Source organism: Hypanus sabinus, chromosome 10 (genome assembly GCF_030144855.1).
Source record: "Hypanus sabinus isolate sHypSab1 chromosome 10, sHypSab1.hap1, whole genome shotgun sequence".
NCBI lineage: Eukaryota > Metazoa > Chordata > Chondrichthyes > Myliobatiformes > Dasyatidae > Hypanus > Hypanus sabinus.
Genome location: NC_082715.1, coordinates 18,349,729 through 18,364,598, shown reverse-complemented (window position 1 = coordinate 18,364,598; position 14,870 = coordinate 18,349,729). Strand labels below are relative to the sequence as shown.

At 41.6% G+C, this 14,870-nt stretch overlaps 1 protein-coding gene across 1 annotated transcript in view; it reads right to left on the bottom strand.

Annotated features, from left to right (window-relative positions):
- slc35f1 (solute carrier family 35 member F1) overlaps positions 1 to 14,870 on the bottom strand; it is a 356,182-nt gene that overhangs the window by 60,025 nt on the left and 281,287 nt on the right. The window contains exon 5 of the mRNA XM_059981464.1: positions 13,197 to 13,353. Coding sequence (XP_059837447.1) covers positions 13,197 to 13,353 — 157 coding nt within the window. The remainder of the gene's footprint in view (positions 1 to 13,196; positions 13,354 to 14,870) is intronic.

Genomic DNA, 14,870 nt, shown 5'->3' with positions numbered 1-14,870 from the left:
ATCAGATGGCAGAGGGGAAGAAGCTGTTCCTGAATCATTGAGTGCATGCCTTCAGGCTCTTGAACCTTCTACCTGATGGTAGCAATGAGAAGATGGCATGTCCTGGGTGATGGAGGTCCTTAATGATGGAAGCCGCCTTTTTGCGGCCTCACTACTGTATAATAATAGAAGTCAGCAAAAATTCTTATTTTCCTCAAAAGCAACAGTGCTCAACAGTCAACTATAAAGTCAAGTATAAAGGTTTAGTCAAGCTAAAATCGTTGCCTTGGTGTTTATTTATATGAGTTGTTGGTCTTGCATTGGGCATCACAAGCAAATCATTGCCCATAATCCTTTTCACTGTTTGCTGAGACATGAATATCAATAGGGACCCAAAGAAATCAAGCCTATCACCTGATTTATGTAGCAAGTAATTTCCCTAATTCTAAATGTTTTGTCACCTATGGTGTAGGAGACTGTGCACTGGAACTTGAAAAACACCAAAGGTGAGAGAGGCACAGCACTGTAGGGGGACGGCATGTTTGCACAGCTGTTAGCAAAGTGCTATTACAGCACCAATGACACAGGTTCAATCCCACCATTGTCTTTAAGCGGTTTGCACTTTCTCCCCATAACTGCATGCATTTCCTCCAGTGGTCCACTTTCTTCTCACATCCTGAAGACGTACGGGTTCAAAGCTCAAAGTAAATTAATTTCATAGTGCACAAATTTCACCGTATATAGCCTGAGATTCATTTTTTTGTGGACATACACAGTGTATCCAAGTGAAACACTCTGGTTCCGTCGGCTGTGCAAGTCCAGGGAAGAATCTCTTCCCCCTCCAAGCGTGTAACGCTGAGGTGCGAGCCCACTCCATTTGTGTGGATGCTGCGTGATTCATTCCCATTACAAATAAGAACCATGAAATAACAGACAGTACTGTGCATACAATTAAAAGATTTAGCTTTATAATTCTTAATTTGACTAAAGGGTTAGTAAACAAAGAACAAAAAGAAGAAAAGGGTCCATTTTAATAGAACAGTCTGAAGTGCACAAGTTGGAGCTCATGGTTTCCCTTTCACTGTTCCTCCTTTGATCTCACCCCAGCTTCATCGGATCATGGCCCCACTCCAGGTCGAATCCTACGACCTCTTCTCTCTTCATATCCTCTCGAACACAAACCCCAAGCCTAGCCTTAGCGGCCTTTACCAGAGAAACCTCCCCTTAATCCAGCCATCTCCTATCTCTTATCTTCAACAGTAACCCAAACAAGCAGCTTGCACAGAACAGCATAACAGTAAAAAAAATATGAACCATGGCATTACACAAGAAACGCAATGAAAAACCGCATCCAACAGGACGGGCAAACAACTAATGGGCAAAAAAACAACAAATGGTGAAAACATGAAAGAAAAAATAATAATAACAATGAAAAATCAATAAATAAACAACAAATATTGAAAACCTGAGATGAAGGGTCCTTGAAAGTGAGTCCATAGGTTGTGGGAACATTTTGGTGATGGGTCAAGTGAAGTTAGCCCTTCTGTTCAAGAGTCTGATAGTTCAGGGGTAATAATTGGCCATATTGGTGCTATTGAGCGGTGTGAGCTCATTGGGCCGGAAGGGCCTGGAAACAAGTTGTCATCATCATTACATGCCATGTCATATGATGAAGATGATCATGGTCTTTGACCATGACTGTTCTTGTCAAACCACATTCTAACTCTACATAAAAAGTAAATTAAGTAACAAAGAGGTCCTTATTCTCCTGAGAGCAGGGGAAATGTTAATGTTAGTGCAGAATTTTTGCTGGATACAAACTGGGGGATAAATCTAGACTTTTCTATCATTCATCTACTTAACCTCCATCTACCTGAAGGCACACACTCAGCGATTCAAAAACAGCTTCTTCCTCTCTGCCATCTGATTCCTAAATGGACATTGAACCCTTGGACACAACCTCAGTTTTTTTTAAAAAAACATGCAGTATTTCTATTTCTGCACACTTTAAAAAAATCTATTCAATATACGTAATGGATCTATTTATTTTATTTATTTCTCTCTCTGCTATATTACATATTGCATTGAACTGCTGCTGCTACGTTAACAAATTTCATGTCACATGCTGGTGATAATAAACCTGATTCTGATATTCTGTTGTTCTTTCTTTGTAGTTTAGTCCAAACTTAGCTAAAGCTAATTAATTTTAGAGGGTTAGCCGCTGCTCAATACTGCATGAGTATTTGCAGCTGATGATATAGTTTCTGAAGCAGCTCTCCTTCCCTCATCCAACTAGCAAAGTAATGGGAGTAGAAATTTAATAACTTTCAGCCCAAGTTTTCAAAGGATGGCCTATACATTGTTAACATACATCTAGCCATTTCAAAGAAATTGATTAAAAATACAATCTGTTCTACTTTTCCGTTTGGTGCAATATATTAAAAATTAATGAAAATCCATTTTATATGATGTGTTATTACAGAACTTCAATTTAAAGATATCATTCAATCTGTGAAGTCTCTCATCCATCAATGTCTTGCACAAGGATTTTAAAAGGAAGGAAAATTGTTTAAAAAATGCTTTGTGAACATCAATTATTTAAAAAAAATTTTGGGGGCCACATTCCAAGTTATCTTGTTCAAAGTATATTTTGTTGCTATACTGGAGGTTACTGGATCCCTCGGCCACTTCTCCCCGGTCTCACCCAGACAATTAGTTGTACCACTCCAGAGGAATGCCAAGTTCTGCTTGGTTCTCTTCACTGCTCTGCGATGCTTACTCATCTCTCCGCTGAACTGAGGCTGCAGCCTGCTTCAGCTCCCTTGTGTCTTTCATAAAACTTCAGGTCTGGATGCTATTTGTTTACTTTTATTCAAACACGAGGAAATCTGCAGATGCTGGAAATTCAAGCAACGCACACAAAATGCTGGTGGAACGCAGCAGGCCAGGCAGCATCTATAGGGAGAAGTACAGTCGATGTTTTGGGCTGAGAATCGAAGGGCCCAAGACGTCGACTGTACTTCTTCCTATAGTTGCTGCCTGGCCTGCTGCGTTCCACCAGCATTTTGAGTGTGTTGTTCACTTTTACTGTTTGTGCGATTTGTTATTTTCTCCCTCTCTTCATGTTTGGTGTTTAATAGTTTTTCTTTTTTTTTAAATGGGTTCTTTTGGGTTTCTTTGCTTTCTGGCTGCCTGTAAGGAGACGAATCTCAAGCTTGTATAACATATACATACTTGTGCTAATAAACTTTGAACTTTTGAAGTGCAGTGATCATACAAATCTAACTCCAACATGGATGGTCCCAACACCAGATGAAAAAGGAGGAGGATTGGGCAAACCCATTCCATAAAAAACGGTGCTACTGAAATGCCAAGAGAAGCTCGAGACACCTCATCCCTCGGAGAGGAAGGATCAAGAGATGGGTCACACCTGGGGACAATTTGAAAGACTGGCCCAAAACAGAGGAGTTTAGTGAGTTGCTGTTGGTGACCTATGACCCAATAGGGGTGATGGGCTTAAGAAGAAGAATAGTCATTGGAATCTACAGAACGAGTAGCGACACTGGGCAGTTTTCCTTTAACATTTTCCTATGTTATTCCATTATAGCAAAAGAAAAGAAGAATAATGTAAAGTCCCAGGCCAGGCAATGCTCAACAAACAAGAAGTTATAAATTTACAGATCAGAGAAGCTTAACTGAAAGCCTTGCAGGTAAACAGGGATGGAAGTTTAATACTGGTAAACGGTCATGAATACCGCAATTCTATTCTGCTTTAGGTAGAGGGCGGCAAATTGAAGGCACACTTGCAGCTAGATTTCATTTGGAGTTTGAGATGATCTGTATGTCGCCAAAGTTTCTACTGATATACCATAGAGAGTGTTCTGACTTGTGGCATCACTGCCTGGCATAGTGGGTCCATGGCACGGGATCGGAAAAAGCTACAGAGGGCTGCAAACACAGCCAGCTCCATTATGAACACTACCCTCCACACCACTGAGGACACCTTTAAAAAGTAGTGGCTCAAGAGGGCAGCGTCCATCACGAAGGACCCTCACCACCCAGGATATCCCAATCAGGGAGGAGGTACAGGATTCAAAGATTCAAAGTACATTTATTATCAAAGTATGTATGGAATATACAACCCTGAGATTCGTCTTCCCACAGATAGCCACGAAACGAAGATAGCAACACATGGAACCCATTCAAAACAAAACACCAAACCCCTAGCAAGAAGATAAAAGAACAAATTTCGCAAATGAAAAAAAAGCAACGAGTGAAAAAACACAGAATATAAAACACCAAACCACAAATCATCAAAACAATCCAGGTATATTCAGTTCAGTTCAGTTCCATTCAATCTAGTGCTGCATTGTTTATTAACTTCAGGCCACAGAGCCAGTCCGCCCTGATCAAAATTGCACCAAGATAGCACGATAAAAGGAGAGACCATAAACCAGAATCGCATCATAACGTGAACTACAGAGTCCAGTTCACAAACTATGGTGATTAAGACTCACCCAAGACTCAGGACTCCTGCCTGAAAACTATTTGCACTACTTGTTTACTTTTTTTATTGTAACCTTTAGTAGATTTTTATGTATTGCACTGTAGATTTAGTAGATTTTTATGGTGCTGCCACAAACCAGCAAATTATATGACATACATCAGTGATTCTAAACCAAGAATATAAATCATTAGCATCATCGACTGGTTAAATGACAGCTCTGAAAAGAATGGTTGATTCTCAGCCGCTTTCTCAGCTCAGGGGCAAATAATGGGATGGGCAATAAATGCTGGCATTGCCAGTAATGTTCACATCTTCTGAATGAATGCTTACAATTCAGTCTTTGTTTTAGATATAGGCTGGCACTGCAGCATAACAGTCAGCGCAATCGCTTTACAGCACCGGTGACTGCCGATCAGAGATGTGGGCATGCTATTTTGGTGCTGAAAGCGCATCCCTACCGCAATACTCTGATGGTGTGGGACATTGACACAAAATGATGCATGTCTCAAAGTACATGTGACAAATAAAGTTAATCTTATCTTTTTAAATCTTTAAACGACAATGAAAGAATCAGCAGGTTAAGTTATGGAGGCAAGAGACAGACCAGTTCGGCTCACTGCTGAGCAGGGTTTGCTCAACTCTGTGCTGGAATGAATGCTGTCACCTGCAACTCCCGGATCTCTGGCTTGGCATCAGTTCTGAATGCTGTTTGCCTGCTTTTATTGTTCACATGATTTGTTTTTTTTTCTCTCTCTCTCTCAGCACATTGAGTGTCCAACAGCCGTCTTTTGTTTTCAAAACACAAGAATACAACTGCAGATGCTGTGGATCAAAGAATAGGAACACAGCGCTGGAAGAACTCAGCAGGTCAGGCAGCATCTGTGAGAAAAGAGTAGCCAACGTTTCGGGCCGAGACTCTTCATCAGGAATGGGGGGGGGGGGGGTGAAGAGGACCGAAGACCAGTAATAGAGACAGGGGAGGGGGTAGGGCCTAGAGGTGCCAGGTGGAAAACCAATCAGAGGAAAGTTAAAGGGGGTAGGAGGAGGGAATAAGCATGAAAGAACTGTAAAGAAGCAGAAAGTTGAAAGGGGAGAGAGGCAGAGAGGGGCCTGGGATAGGGGAAGGGGGTGGGGGAGGGAATTACCGGAAATTGGAGAATTCAATGTTCATACCACCAGGCTGGTCAACATTGGTCCACTACTCTACTTTATTCTGCCATGATGAGACCAAACTCAGGTTGGAGGAGCAACACCTCATCTACCATCTGGGTAACCTCCTGCCTAGTGGTATGAACATTGAATTCTCCAATTTCTGATAGTTCCCTCCCCTTCCCCCTTCCCCTAACCCAGGTCCCTCTCTGCTTGTCTCCCCTTTCAACTTTCTGCTTCTTTATCTCTACAGTTCTTTCATGCTTATCCCCTCCCCCTTTATCTTTCCTCTGATTGGTTTTCCACCTGGTGCCTCTAGGCCCTACCCCCTCCCCTGTCTCTATTACTGGGCTTCGGCCCTCTCTTCCCCCCCACCCCCCATTCCTGATGAAGGATCTCGGCCCGAAACATTGGCGATTCTTCTTTTGTTTTTAATGGGTTCTTTTGGGTTTCTTTGTTTCAGGGCTGCCTGTAAGCAGATGAATCTCAAGATTGTATAAAGTAAACATACTTTGATAGTAAAATGTACTTTCAACTTGAGCGTTAAATAGCAACAGCACACCATGAGAGTAGGCTTGTTTAAAAAAAAGGTGATTTTTAACCATCACATTTTTTAATTTCCCTGCTGTTTGATTTGCAAAGTGTTCAGGCGACACTACCAAGTGACAACTGCTACATCGAACGCGATGGAAAAGCTCTAGCAAATTGTGGGGCATCAATTCAATCAGGTGATTTTCAGATTTCTCCATTCCTCAAAGAAACAATAAAATTTTTTCATCCCTTGAAAATAGGCTTGCAGGGTATTGAACGCTGCACAGAATCCCCTATGTAATTTAGTCTGGGAAGAATGTTCAGTTTAGTTATTCCAAGTCTCTCCCTGGAGGGTAGTGTAGGAGATTAATGTGGCATTCATCACCAGGTACTTCTACCAGAACAAGCTTTAAATTGCCACCAACAACTAAATTAGCATTTTGACTTTTCAAATATATCAAAGCATAGTGTGCAGTAATTACAGAACAATTGCATTGATAGGACACGTCAGCAAGGTTCTACTCATAATCATCTGAGAGACTACAGAACTATGTAGATAGAGAAATTGCACTCAAATAGGCTGCTTTAGGAGTGGCCGAGGCACCAGGCTCCAGCTCTTCAACATGCACCTAATAATGGAGAAAATGAGAGAGGTCAATACCCCCCGTACATCTGCTTCGTAGACTACTCAAAGGCGTTTGACTATGTCCAATGTATCAAACTATGGACAACAAGGATTCAACTGGGCGTGGCACCACACCTAGAGGGTCTTCTAGAAATGCTGTATGCTATGCAATCCTCCAGCCTTCGGACCACATCTGGCGAGACTGAATCATCCTGCAATGGGAAAGGAGTCTGCCAAGGCTGCATCCTTTCTCCACACCTTTTTAAAATCTGCACTGAGATGATCTTGAGATTGGCAATTCCAGACAACACTGGCATTAAAATAGGAGGAAAAACCGTCAGTAACTCGAGATACGCAGATGATACAGCCCTGCTAGCCACAACAGATGAAGACCTTCAAACACCACTCAATAATGTTGCAAAAGTCTCTGCTGAACTTGGATTGCTGATAAATGGCAAAAAGACCAAAGTTATGGTGATAAGCAAAACTGCAATTCAGGTTGACGTCTACATCGGAAATGACAAGATCGAACAAGTGTCCTCCTTTATATACCTTGGTGCAAAACTAAATGACACAAACAAATGCAGCAAGGAAATAAGGCGAAGGCTAGCAATGACACGCACAAGCACTACCAAACTCTGAAATATCTGGAAAGATAGATCTGTGAGCATCTACACCAAGGTATGCCTCCTCAAGTGTCTCATCTGGCCAGTAGCCCTACATGGCTATGAAACGTGGACCCTAAAAGCAGCTTTTGAAAAGAAGTTGACAGCATTTGGGGTGTGGACATACAGACAGATCCTCAGGGTATCATACGTTGAAAGGAGATCCAACAATTTCATCCTAGAAAAGACTGGCACGAAACCAATACTTCTGGAAACTGTTATCCAAGGGAAACTTCGCTATTTTGGACACATCTCAAGAACTGATGACACATTGGAACGCACTGTGCTTGAAGGCAGAGTAGAAGGAAGCCACTCCCGAGGCAGACAGAGGACAACCTGGATCGACAACATCAAGAAGTGGGAAGTGGACCAGCCTCACCACCAGAGATGCAAGAGGTTTGACTGCCGACAGATCGCAGTGGAAGAAAGTGGTCGCAGAAGCTCTGGCAGAGTATGGCACGTGATGATGATGATGATGATGATGATGATGCTTGTGATGACACTTAACCTACTTCAAGATCACTTTAGCCCTTCCCTTCTACATAGCCCTCCATTTTTCTATCATCCATGTGCCTATCATAAGAGTTTCTTAAATATTCCTATTGTATCTGCTTCAACCACAAACCCTGTGGTTCCATGCACACACCACTAACTGTATAAAAAACTTACAAAAAATCCCCTTTCCTCCAATCACCTTAAAATTATGCCACCTTTGTAATAGCCATTTTTGCCCTGGGAAAAAGTCTCTGGCTGTCCACTTAATCTAAGCTTCTTATCCTCTTGTACACCTCTATCAAGTCACCTTTCATCTTCCTTCACTCCAAAGAGAAAAGGTCCAGCTTGCTCACCCTATCCCCATAAAACATGCTCTCTAAACCAGGCATCATCCTGGTAAATCTTCTCTGCACTCATTCTAAAGCTTCCACATCCATCCTATTGAAACCCCCTGGTTTCCTTAGTTGCCCAAGCCTAGGGAAGACACGCTCTGGTCTTGTCAAGATTGAAACAGCTCTCCCATTCCAAACCGCAGTTTATGTGGGTACTGTGTAATTTGCTACCCTGTTACAAATTAATGCCAGAAAGTACACTGCATACCATTAAAGGAATTATACTTATGAATCTTAACTAAAGGGTTAGCAAAGAAAAACAAAAAGAAAAGGACTCACTTTAATTACACAATCAAATGTGCACAAGTTGGAGCTCAATACCACTGATCCTCAGTTGAGCTTGGCACCTGGCTCCATCGACTCACGGTCCCGCACCGGGTCAAATTCTATGACTGGTTCTCTCCAGCATCATCTCTCTTCATCTCCCGCCGATCAAAAACCCCAAGACCAACCTTAGTGTTCCTCATCAAGAACCTCCCCCCCCCCACCCAAAGTTCCATCATCCTAATTGGATGGCACACATTCTTCATCATCCCTTATCTTCAAGAATAACCCAAACAGGCTGAAAGCAGAACAGACAGCTTGCTAAATTGCTAAATAAAATACCTACAGCATAAGAGTAAAAATGTGAACCAGGGCATTATGCTATAATGAGGCAATCAGAACTGAACACAATATTTCTCCATGTCTTATACAAGTGCTCAACTTAAAAAAAAATAAACTGCTCAAGTGGTGACTTATTACTTCAGAGTGCCACATGTACAGCATCCCCTATGTTTCTCCAGCCAAGTAGAAAAGGGACCTGTTACCCTGATATTCTCCATCCTCTCTTTCCAAGTCCCAAAGATACATTAACTTTACCTTACACTGTATTGTCAGTGATACAAACTATATGTCTAGTTCCATTAACTGTCACAAATCTTCTCCTCTTCCAGGAGTATTAATGAAAATAATGAGCAGAGCATTGAGTGTTCAGACCCAATAATTTGAATCCAAAAATGAGTTGCTGAGTAGTTAAAGAACTAAAACACGGAAATATGCCTCTAACTCTGACATCCTTGGTTTAAATGATTAGCGAAGATGAGGGGCGACGCCCTTCAATGTTGTGCTTGTATAGGTGGTGGGGTGGAGATACGTCTCTACCAAAGGAGGTATAAGGCACTCCTTCCCTCACCTAACATGCAGGTCACCCTTGGGAAAAGTGTAGCCATTGCTTAGCCCCTGATCAGGGTCACATGAAGCCATGGGAGCAGGTGGTGGATGGCCGTATGAGCAACTGGGACATGTCACAAGTCCAGGTTACGTGACCACTGACACCAGGCAGACAATCTCTGAAAAGTATTGATAATGGCTGGGGTCACCTGTCTTGTAAAGGCATGGCCTAGGAGAAGGAAATGGCAAATCACTTCTGTAGAAAAATTTGTCAAGCACAATCATGGTCGTGAGACTATAATTGCCTGTGTCAAACAACACGATGCATAACGATGATGATGAGGAAGTGGACGTTGTGCCTGTCTTAGCAAGCCGTAAATTTTGATACTAACGTTAGTTGGTTTTATTCAAGCCTTAGTAATCCTTCCAGATAAAAGGAGAGAAGATATGGAGCTATGAAGTAAATTACTTTACAGCTCTGCTCTGCAACAAAGTGAACCCAAAGTTTTCTCCAAGTTAAACAATCAGGATCAGAGTCAGGCTTATCATCACTGACGCAGCAGGAAATTTGTAGTTGTATGGCACCAGCATCATGCAAAACATAAAAATGACTGTAAGTTATAATAAAAAAGAATAAATAAATAATGCACAAAGAGCAAAATTGTGAGTTAGCATTCATGGGCTTGCGGACCAATTAGAAATCTGACGGCAAAGGGGAAGAAGCTGTTCCTAACATGTTGAATGCGTGTCTTCAGGATCCTGTACCACCTCCACCTAATGGTAGTAATAAGAAGAGGGAATGTCCTAGGTGGTGAGGGTCCTTAATGATGGATGCTGACATCTTGAGGATTTTTGAAGATATCCCTGACTTTGGGGAGGCTTGTGCCCAGCTTCAAGCTGGCTGATTCTACAACTCTCTCCAACTTTTTCCAATCCTGTGCATTGGTGCCTGTCCTTTGGTACTATATATCTGTAGAAGGTTGCTGGATTCTATGTAACATACCAAATTCTCCTTAAAATCTTAATGAAGTATAACTGCTGGCATGACTTCTTCATGTTTGCATTGTTATGTTGGACCCAGGATAAATCTTGAGAGATGTTAACACCCAGGAACTGGAAGCTGTACATTCCTTCCACTGCTGATCCTTCGGTGAGGACTGCTATACAGTCACTTCCTACCAGCCATGTTCCATTACTGCTTAATAGTCTCTTGGCAACCCTGATACTATTGAATCCTATCCCTAATGAACTGCTCCCACCCCCACCTCTCCCCTCCATTTCATCCCCATCCTTCTCATCTTCATTCCGCTCTGTATCTATAACCAAAGCAAACTCCTTGCCCTGAGCAGTAATTATTGCATCCATTTCAACAGGACGAGCAACACAGACACAGACACCCTGCAAGTGCTGCCACACATTCCGCAAAGCCTTCCATGCCTGGCAGAACAACGCAGAACACACTAAAAAACAGAATATACCAAGTGGCAAAGCAACATAGGCAAAAAGAAGCCCTGTTCCTCCCTACGCAAATACACCATCACCTAACCCCAGGACATGCTAACTTTTGCCTCCAGTGGACTTGTGGATTTGCAGACATTGGGCCTTCGACTTTCCCAGTGATTTGTAGACTCAGGGCTCCAGCCATTGGTCCATGACTTCTGGACTTCTGATTGACCTTCAACCTTCTATCTGGACTTCCACTCGACTTGTGAGATTCAACCTTCGGTATCAAGCCAGGACAGGCCAATGACGACGAATGAGGAGCCCGGATGAGTACCCGAACGGCAGGCCTCAAGCTCCGGCCAACCCATGACAGGGCCAAAACACTAGGATTCGATCTCTGATCTTGCACATCTGTATACCCACTGACTGTATACCCCTCATCCTCGCTGGTCTACCAGCCCAACCACACCCATGTTGTTGGTCTTCAAACACGGAGCAGATGCTTAGTCTCGGGCCTGTCCACTAATTCCCCCACACCCCTGTCCCTAAACCTAACCTGACCCCGAACTCTCTTCTCTGTTCCCAAAACCATCCTTGTGAGCCTAAGAGAACCTAAACAACAAGTCTATGAGCCACAACCTTGATGGAGATCACAGCTCGAGCTTCCCTCCCACAGAGGGAAGGAGTAGAAACCTGATGTCCATTATTGAAGGAACAGGTCAGCTGGTATATAGTATTGAACTACTATTCATTGCAAACTGCAAATTAACAAGACCGCTTAAAACTGTTTGGATAGTTTTGAAAAGCTCTCGATAAAACATCATGGCCAAGCTGCAGGGGCATCACCTCACTCAGGTTAGCACCTCTATCTAAAAAGGATCTAATACCCAAGCAGGGATTCTTTGATGTTGTCTTTGAAATAAATAACAAGCACAGTAACACATACGGTAATTTAACACCACCTGAGCATCAGTTGGTTTAACTTCTCATCTGAAAGACAGCACCTGACAAATGTGACACCATCTCAGTATTTCACTGCAATAACAGCCTTGATTAGTAGGCAGCGGAGCAGAGCTTAAATCCATAATCTTTTGGTTCAGAAACACAGGCAGTGATTCAAATGCAGAGAAGCTGATTTATCCAGTATTAATTCTACCATTTAATACCAAAAGAGCTCAGGTCTGTTTGGGTATCAGATTCAGAATCAGAACCAGATTTAATATCACCAGCATGAAACTTGTTAACTTTGCGGCAGTACATAATAATAGAGAAAAACGAACTGTGACCCCTGGTAAATGGTTTAACTATTTTAACTAATTTAACTATTAAATGGTTAAATTAAATAAGTAATGCAAAAAATAGAAGTATAAAAATGTAGTGAGTTAGTGTTCAATGCCCATTCAGACGTAAGATGGCAGAGGGGTAGAAGCTGTTCCTGAATCATTGAGTGTGTGTCTTCAGGCTTCTGTACCTCCTTCCTGATGGAAGCAATGAGAAAAAGGCATGACCTGGGTGGTGGGGGTCCTTAATGATAGATGCCACCTTTTTTGAGGCATCGTTCCTTGAAGATGTCCTGGACACCATGGAGGCTGGAGCCCATGCTGGAGCTGACTGAGTTTACAACTCTGAACCTGTACAGTAGCCCCACCCCACTCCCCCCATATCAAACGGTGATGCAGCCAGTTAGACTGCTCTCCATGGTACATCTGTAGATATTTTCAAATGTTTTTGGAGACATACCAAGTCTTAGCTGTATTGGTAAAGTTGGGTCCAGGTTAGATCCTCGGAGATGAAGTATTCAGATTGAAAATCACATCAGATGCCAATAGTAGGAATAATGTGGTGCTTGAAGGAACATTGGATGGCAGACAATCACACTGAAATCCATCGGCTAGAGTACAAAATTATTGTTAAACTAAAAAGATAACGGTTTCTCAATGCCTTGTACAAGAAACATTCATTGCTAGGTAGCACATCAGAAATTCAAATCTATGGGACACCATGTAGGAAGAAAGGTGTTTACTAGTATGGATTAAAATGAACTTTCTGATATGTTTTTCAAACAATGACCTGAATTTTTCTAAAATCTCATCACATCCCTAAGCAGCACTGTATTGTAGTTCATACTGTGAGTTGCTTTGAAGCGCTTGACAAGATAATAGGCAAAAAATCTGCAATTACATTTTCATAAATCAATCACATCAGGTTGAGAGTTAAATTGATAAACACATTCTTATGGAACAAGAAAAGGAACTCACAGCTGTATGCCGCTGAAGAAAGACCCAAAGAGCCCAATCATTCCTAGAAACTCCACCCGGCTCAAGTTCTTCACAATAAATTCCTCACAAACATTGGAAATTCCATATAATGTGGCTCCTGCCAAAACTAGCAAGTCTCCAAGCAGCTTATTATCACCTGGCCAAAGGAGACAAAAAAGAATCAATTGCAGAGTTAGTTTTGGACATTCTGAAAAAAAAATAACTCTCTATTTCTTTGACAGGTATAGAGCTACATTGGAATATTATTAATATTATAAAAGAAATCATAATATCCTGGCATATTAGTATTTGGTGAAGAAAGTACCTTAACATCATAAAGTTTAAAACCAAGTGAAAGTTGTTAGAAAGGCACTTTATTCTGGTGGGGATTGGTTTGTATATGGAAGTAGCTTATGATTCTTTCTTCTCAGTCCTTTAATAAAGGCTAACCAACATTAAAACCAAGAAGAGCCATTGTACCATGCCTCTTGAGTTCAGCATGCATCCATGCTTGGACCAAAAAATTAAGTGAGATCTGGAGATAAGTGACCCTGTTAGCATCCAAAGTGAACAACAGCGAGATTGTCGTTGTTGAGTAAGTCCACTTGAAAGCACCCTCAATTACACTATCTTTATGCTGATTGAAGGAAGTCTACCAGAGCAGATAAGGTTGGACTTCCCTCCTTTTTCATGGATAGAATATTCTGGTTTATTTACCAGACTATAAATATGAGGATGGTGTTGTTAAATCATTTTGGGTATGTGGTTTGCGTTACATAAATGCAGAGAAAACCAAACTTGTGGAGAAACATTTTGTTCCCAAGTAAAAGAACATTTTCGAAGATGATAGTCCTCAGAGCAACTTCCCTCAACCAGGAACAAGGAAGAGTTCTTTTTTTTGGGTTTAATATGGGCACGTGGAGAAACATGACAGTTGAATGCATCACCTGAAACAATGTTAGATAAGCAGGTTCAGCTGAGTTTTCAAAAGGGAATTAAAAATATTTGAAAAATAAGTACTTTACAGATTATGAGAAATGAGAACATAAGGGTCAAATATCCTCTATATCCATATACATATCATGGGTTAAATATTCTCTTTCTGTGTAATTCAGAATTCATGAGCTAAATCTGGAATTCTCCCAAACTTGCAATCATTATGCCACTAAGCCATCACAACAGACACACAACACTGTGCCAACATCCCAGCTGAAAGGGAGCTGAATTGTTCCAGAACATTATTTCAGTCTTTAAAACTTATTCCAGTTGGCGATATACATCAGAAAGCCAACAAGAGAAAGTATAAATATGTACGCGTGTGCTCATACAAAAAATGCACATGTGCATCTGAGTTTCAGCAAATTAGGCATTCTGAGTTTATTGCCAAGAATAATAATTCACTAATATTGTGCAAAGTGTGCAAGTCAATGTGACTGTAGCCAGATTTCCTATCTTCTGCTAAGAAAAAACCTATATGCAGATTGCATGTATGCCTTTCATCAAAGAAAAAAAAGTGAAGAGGAAGTGTTCAATCTACAACATCCCTGATCTTTATAAAGACATGAATAAATGCTCACTTTCCTTGGAATTGTTTGTTTATTTATCTATTAGATAGGGATTGATCACAGAACAGGCCCTTCCGGCCCAACCAGCCGCTACGCCCAACATCTCACA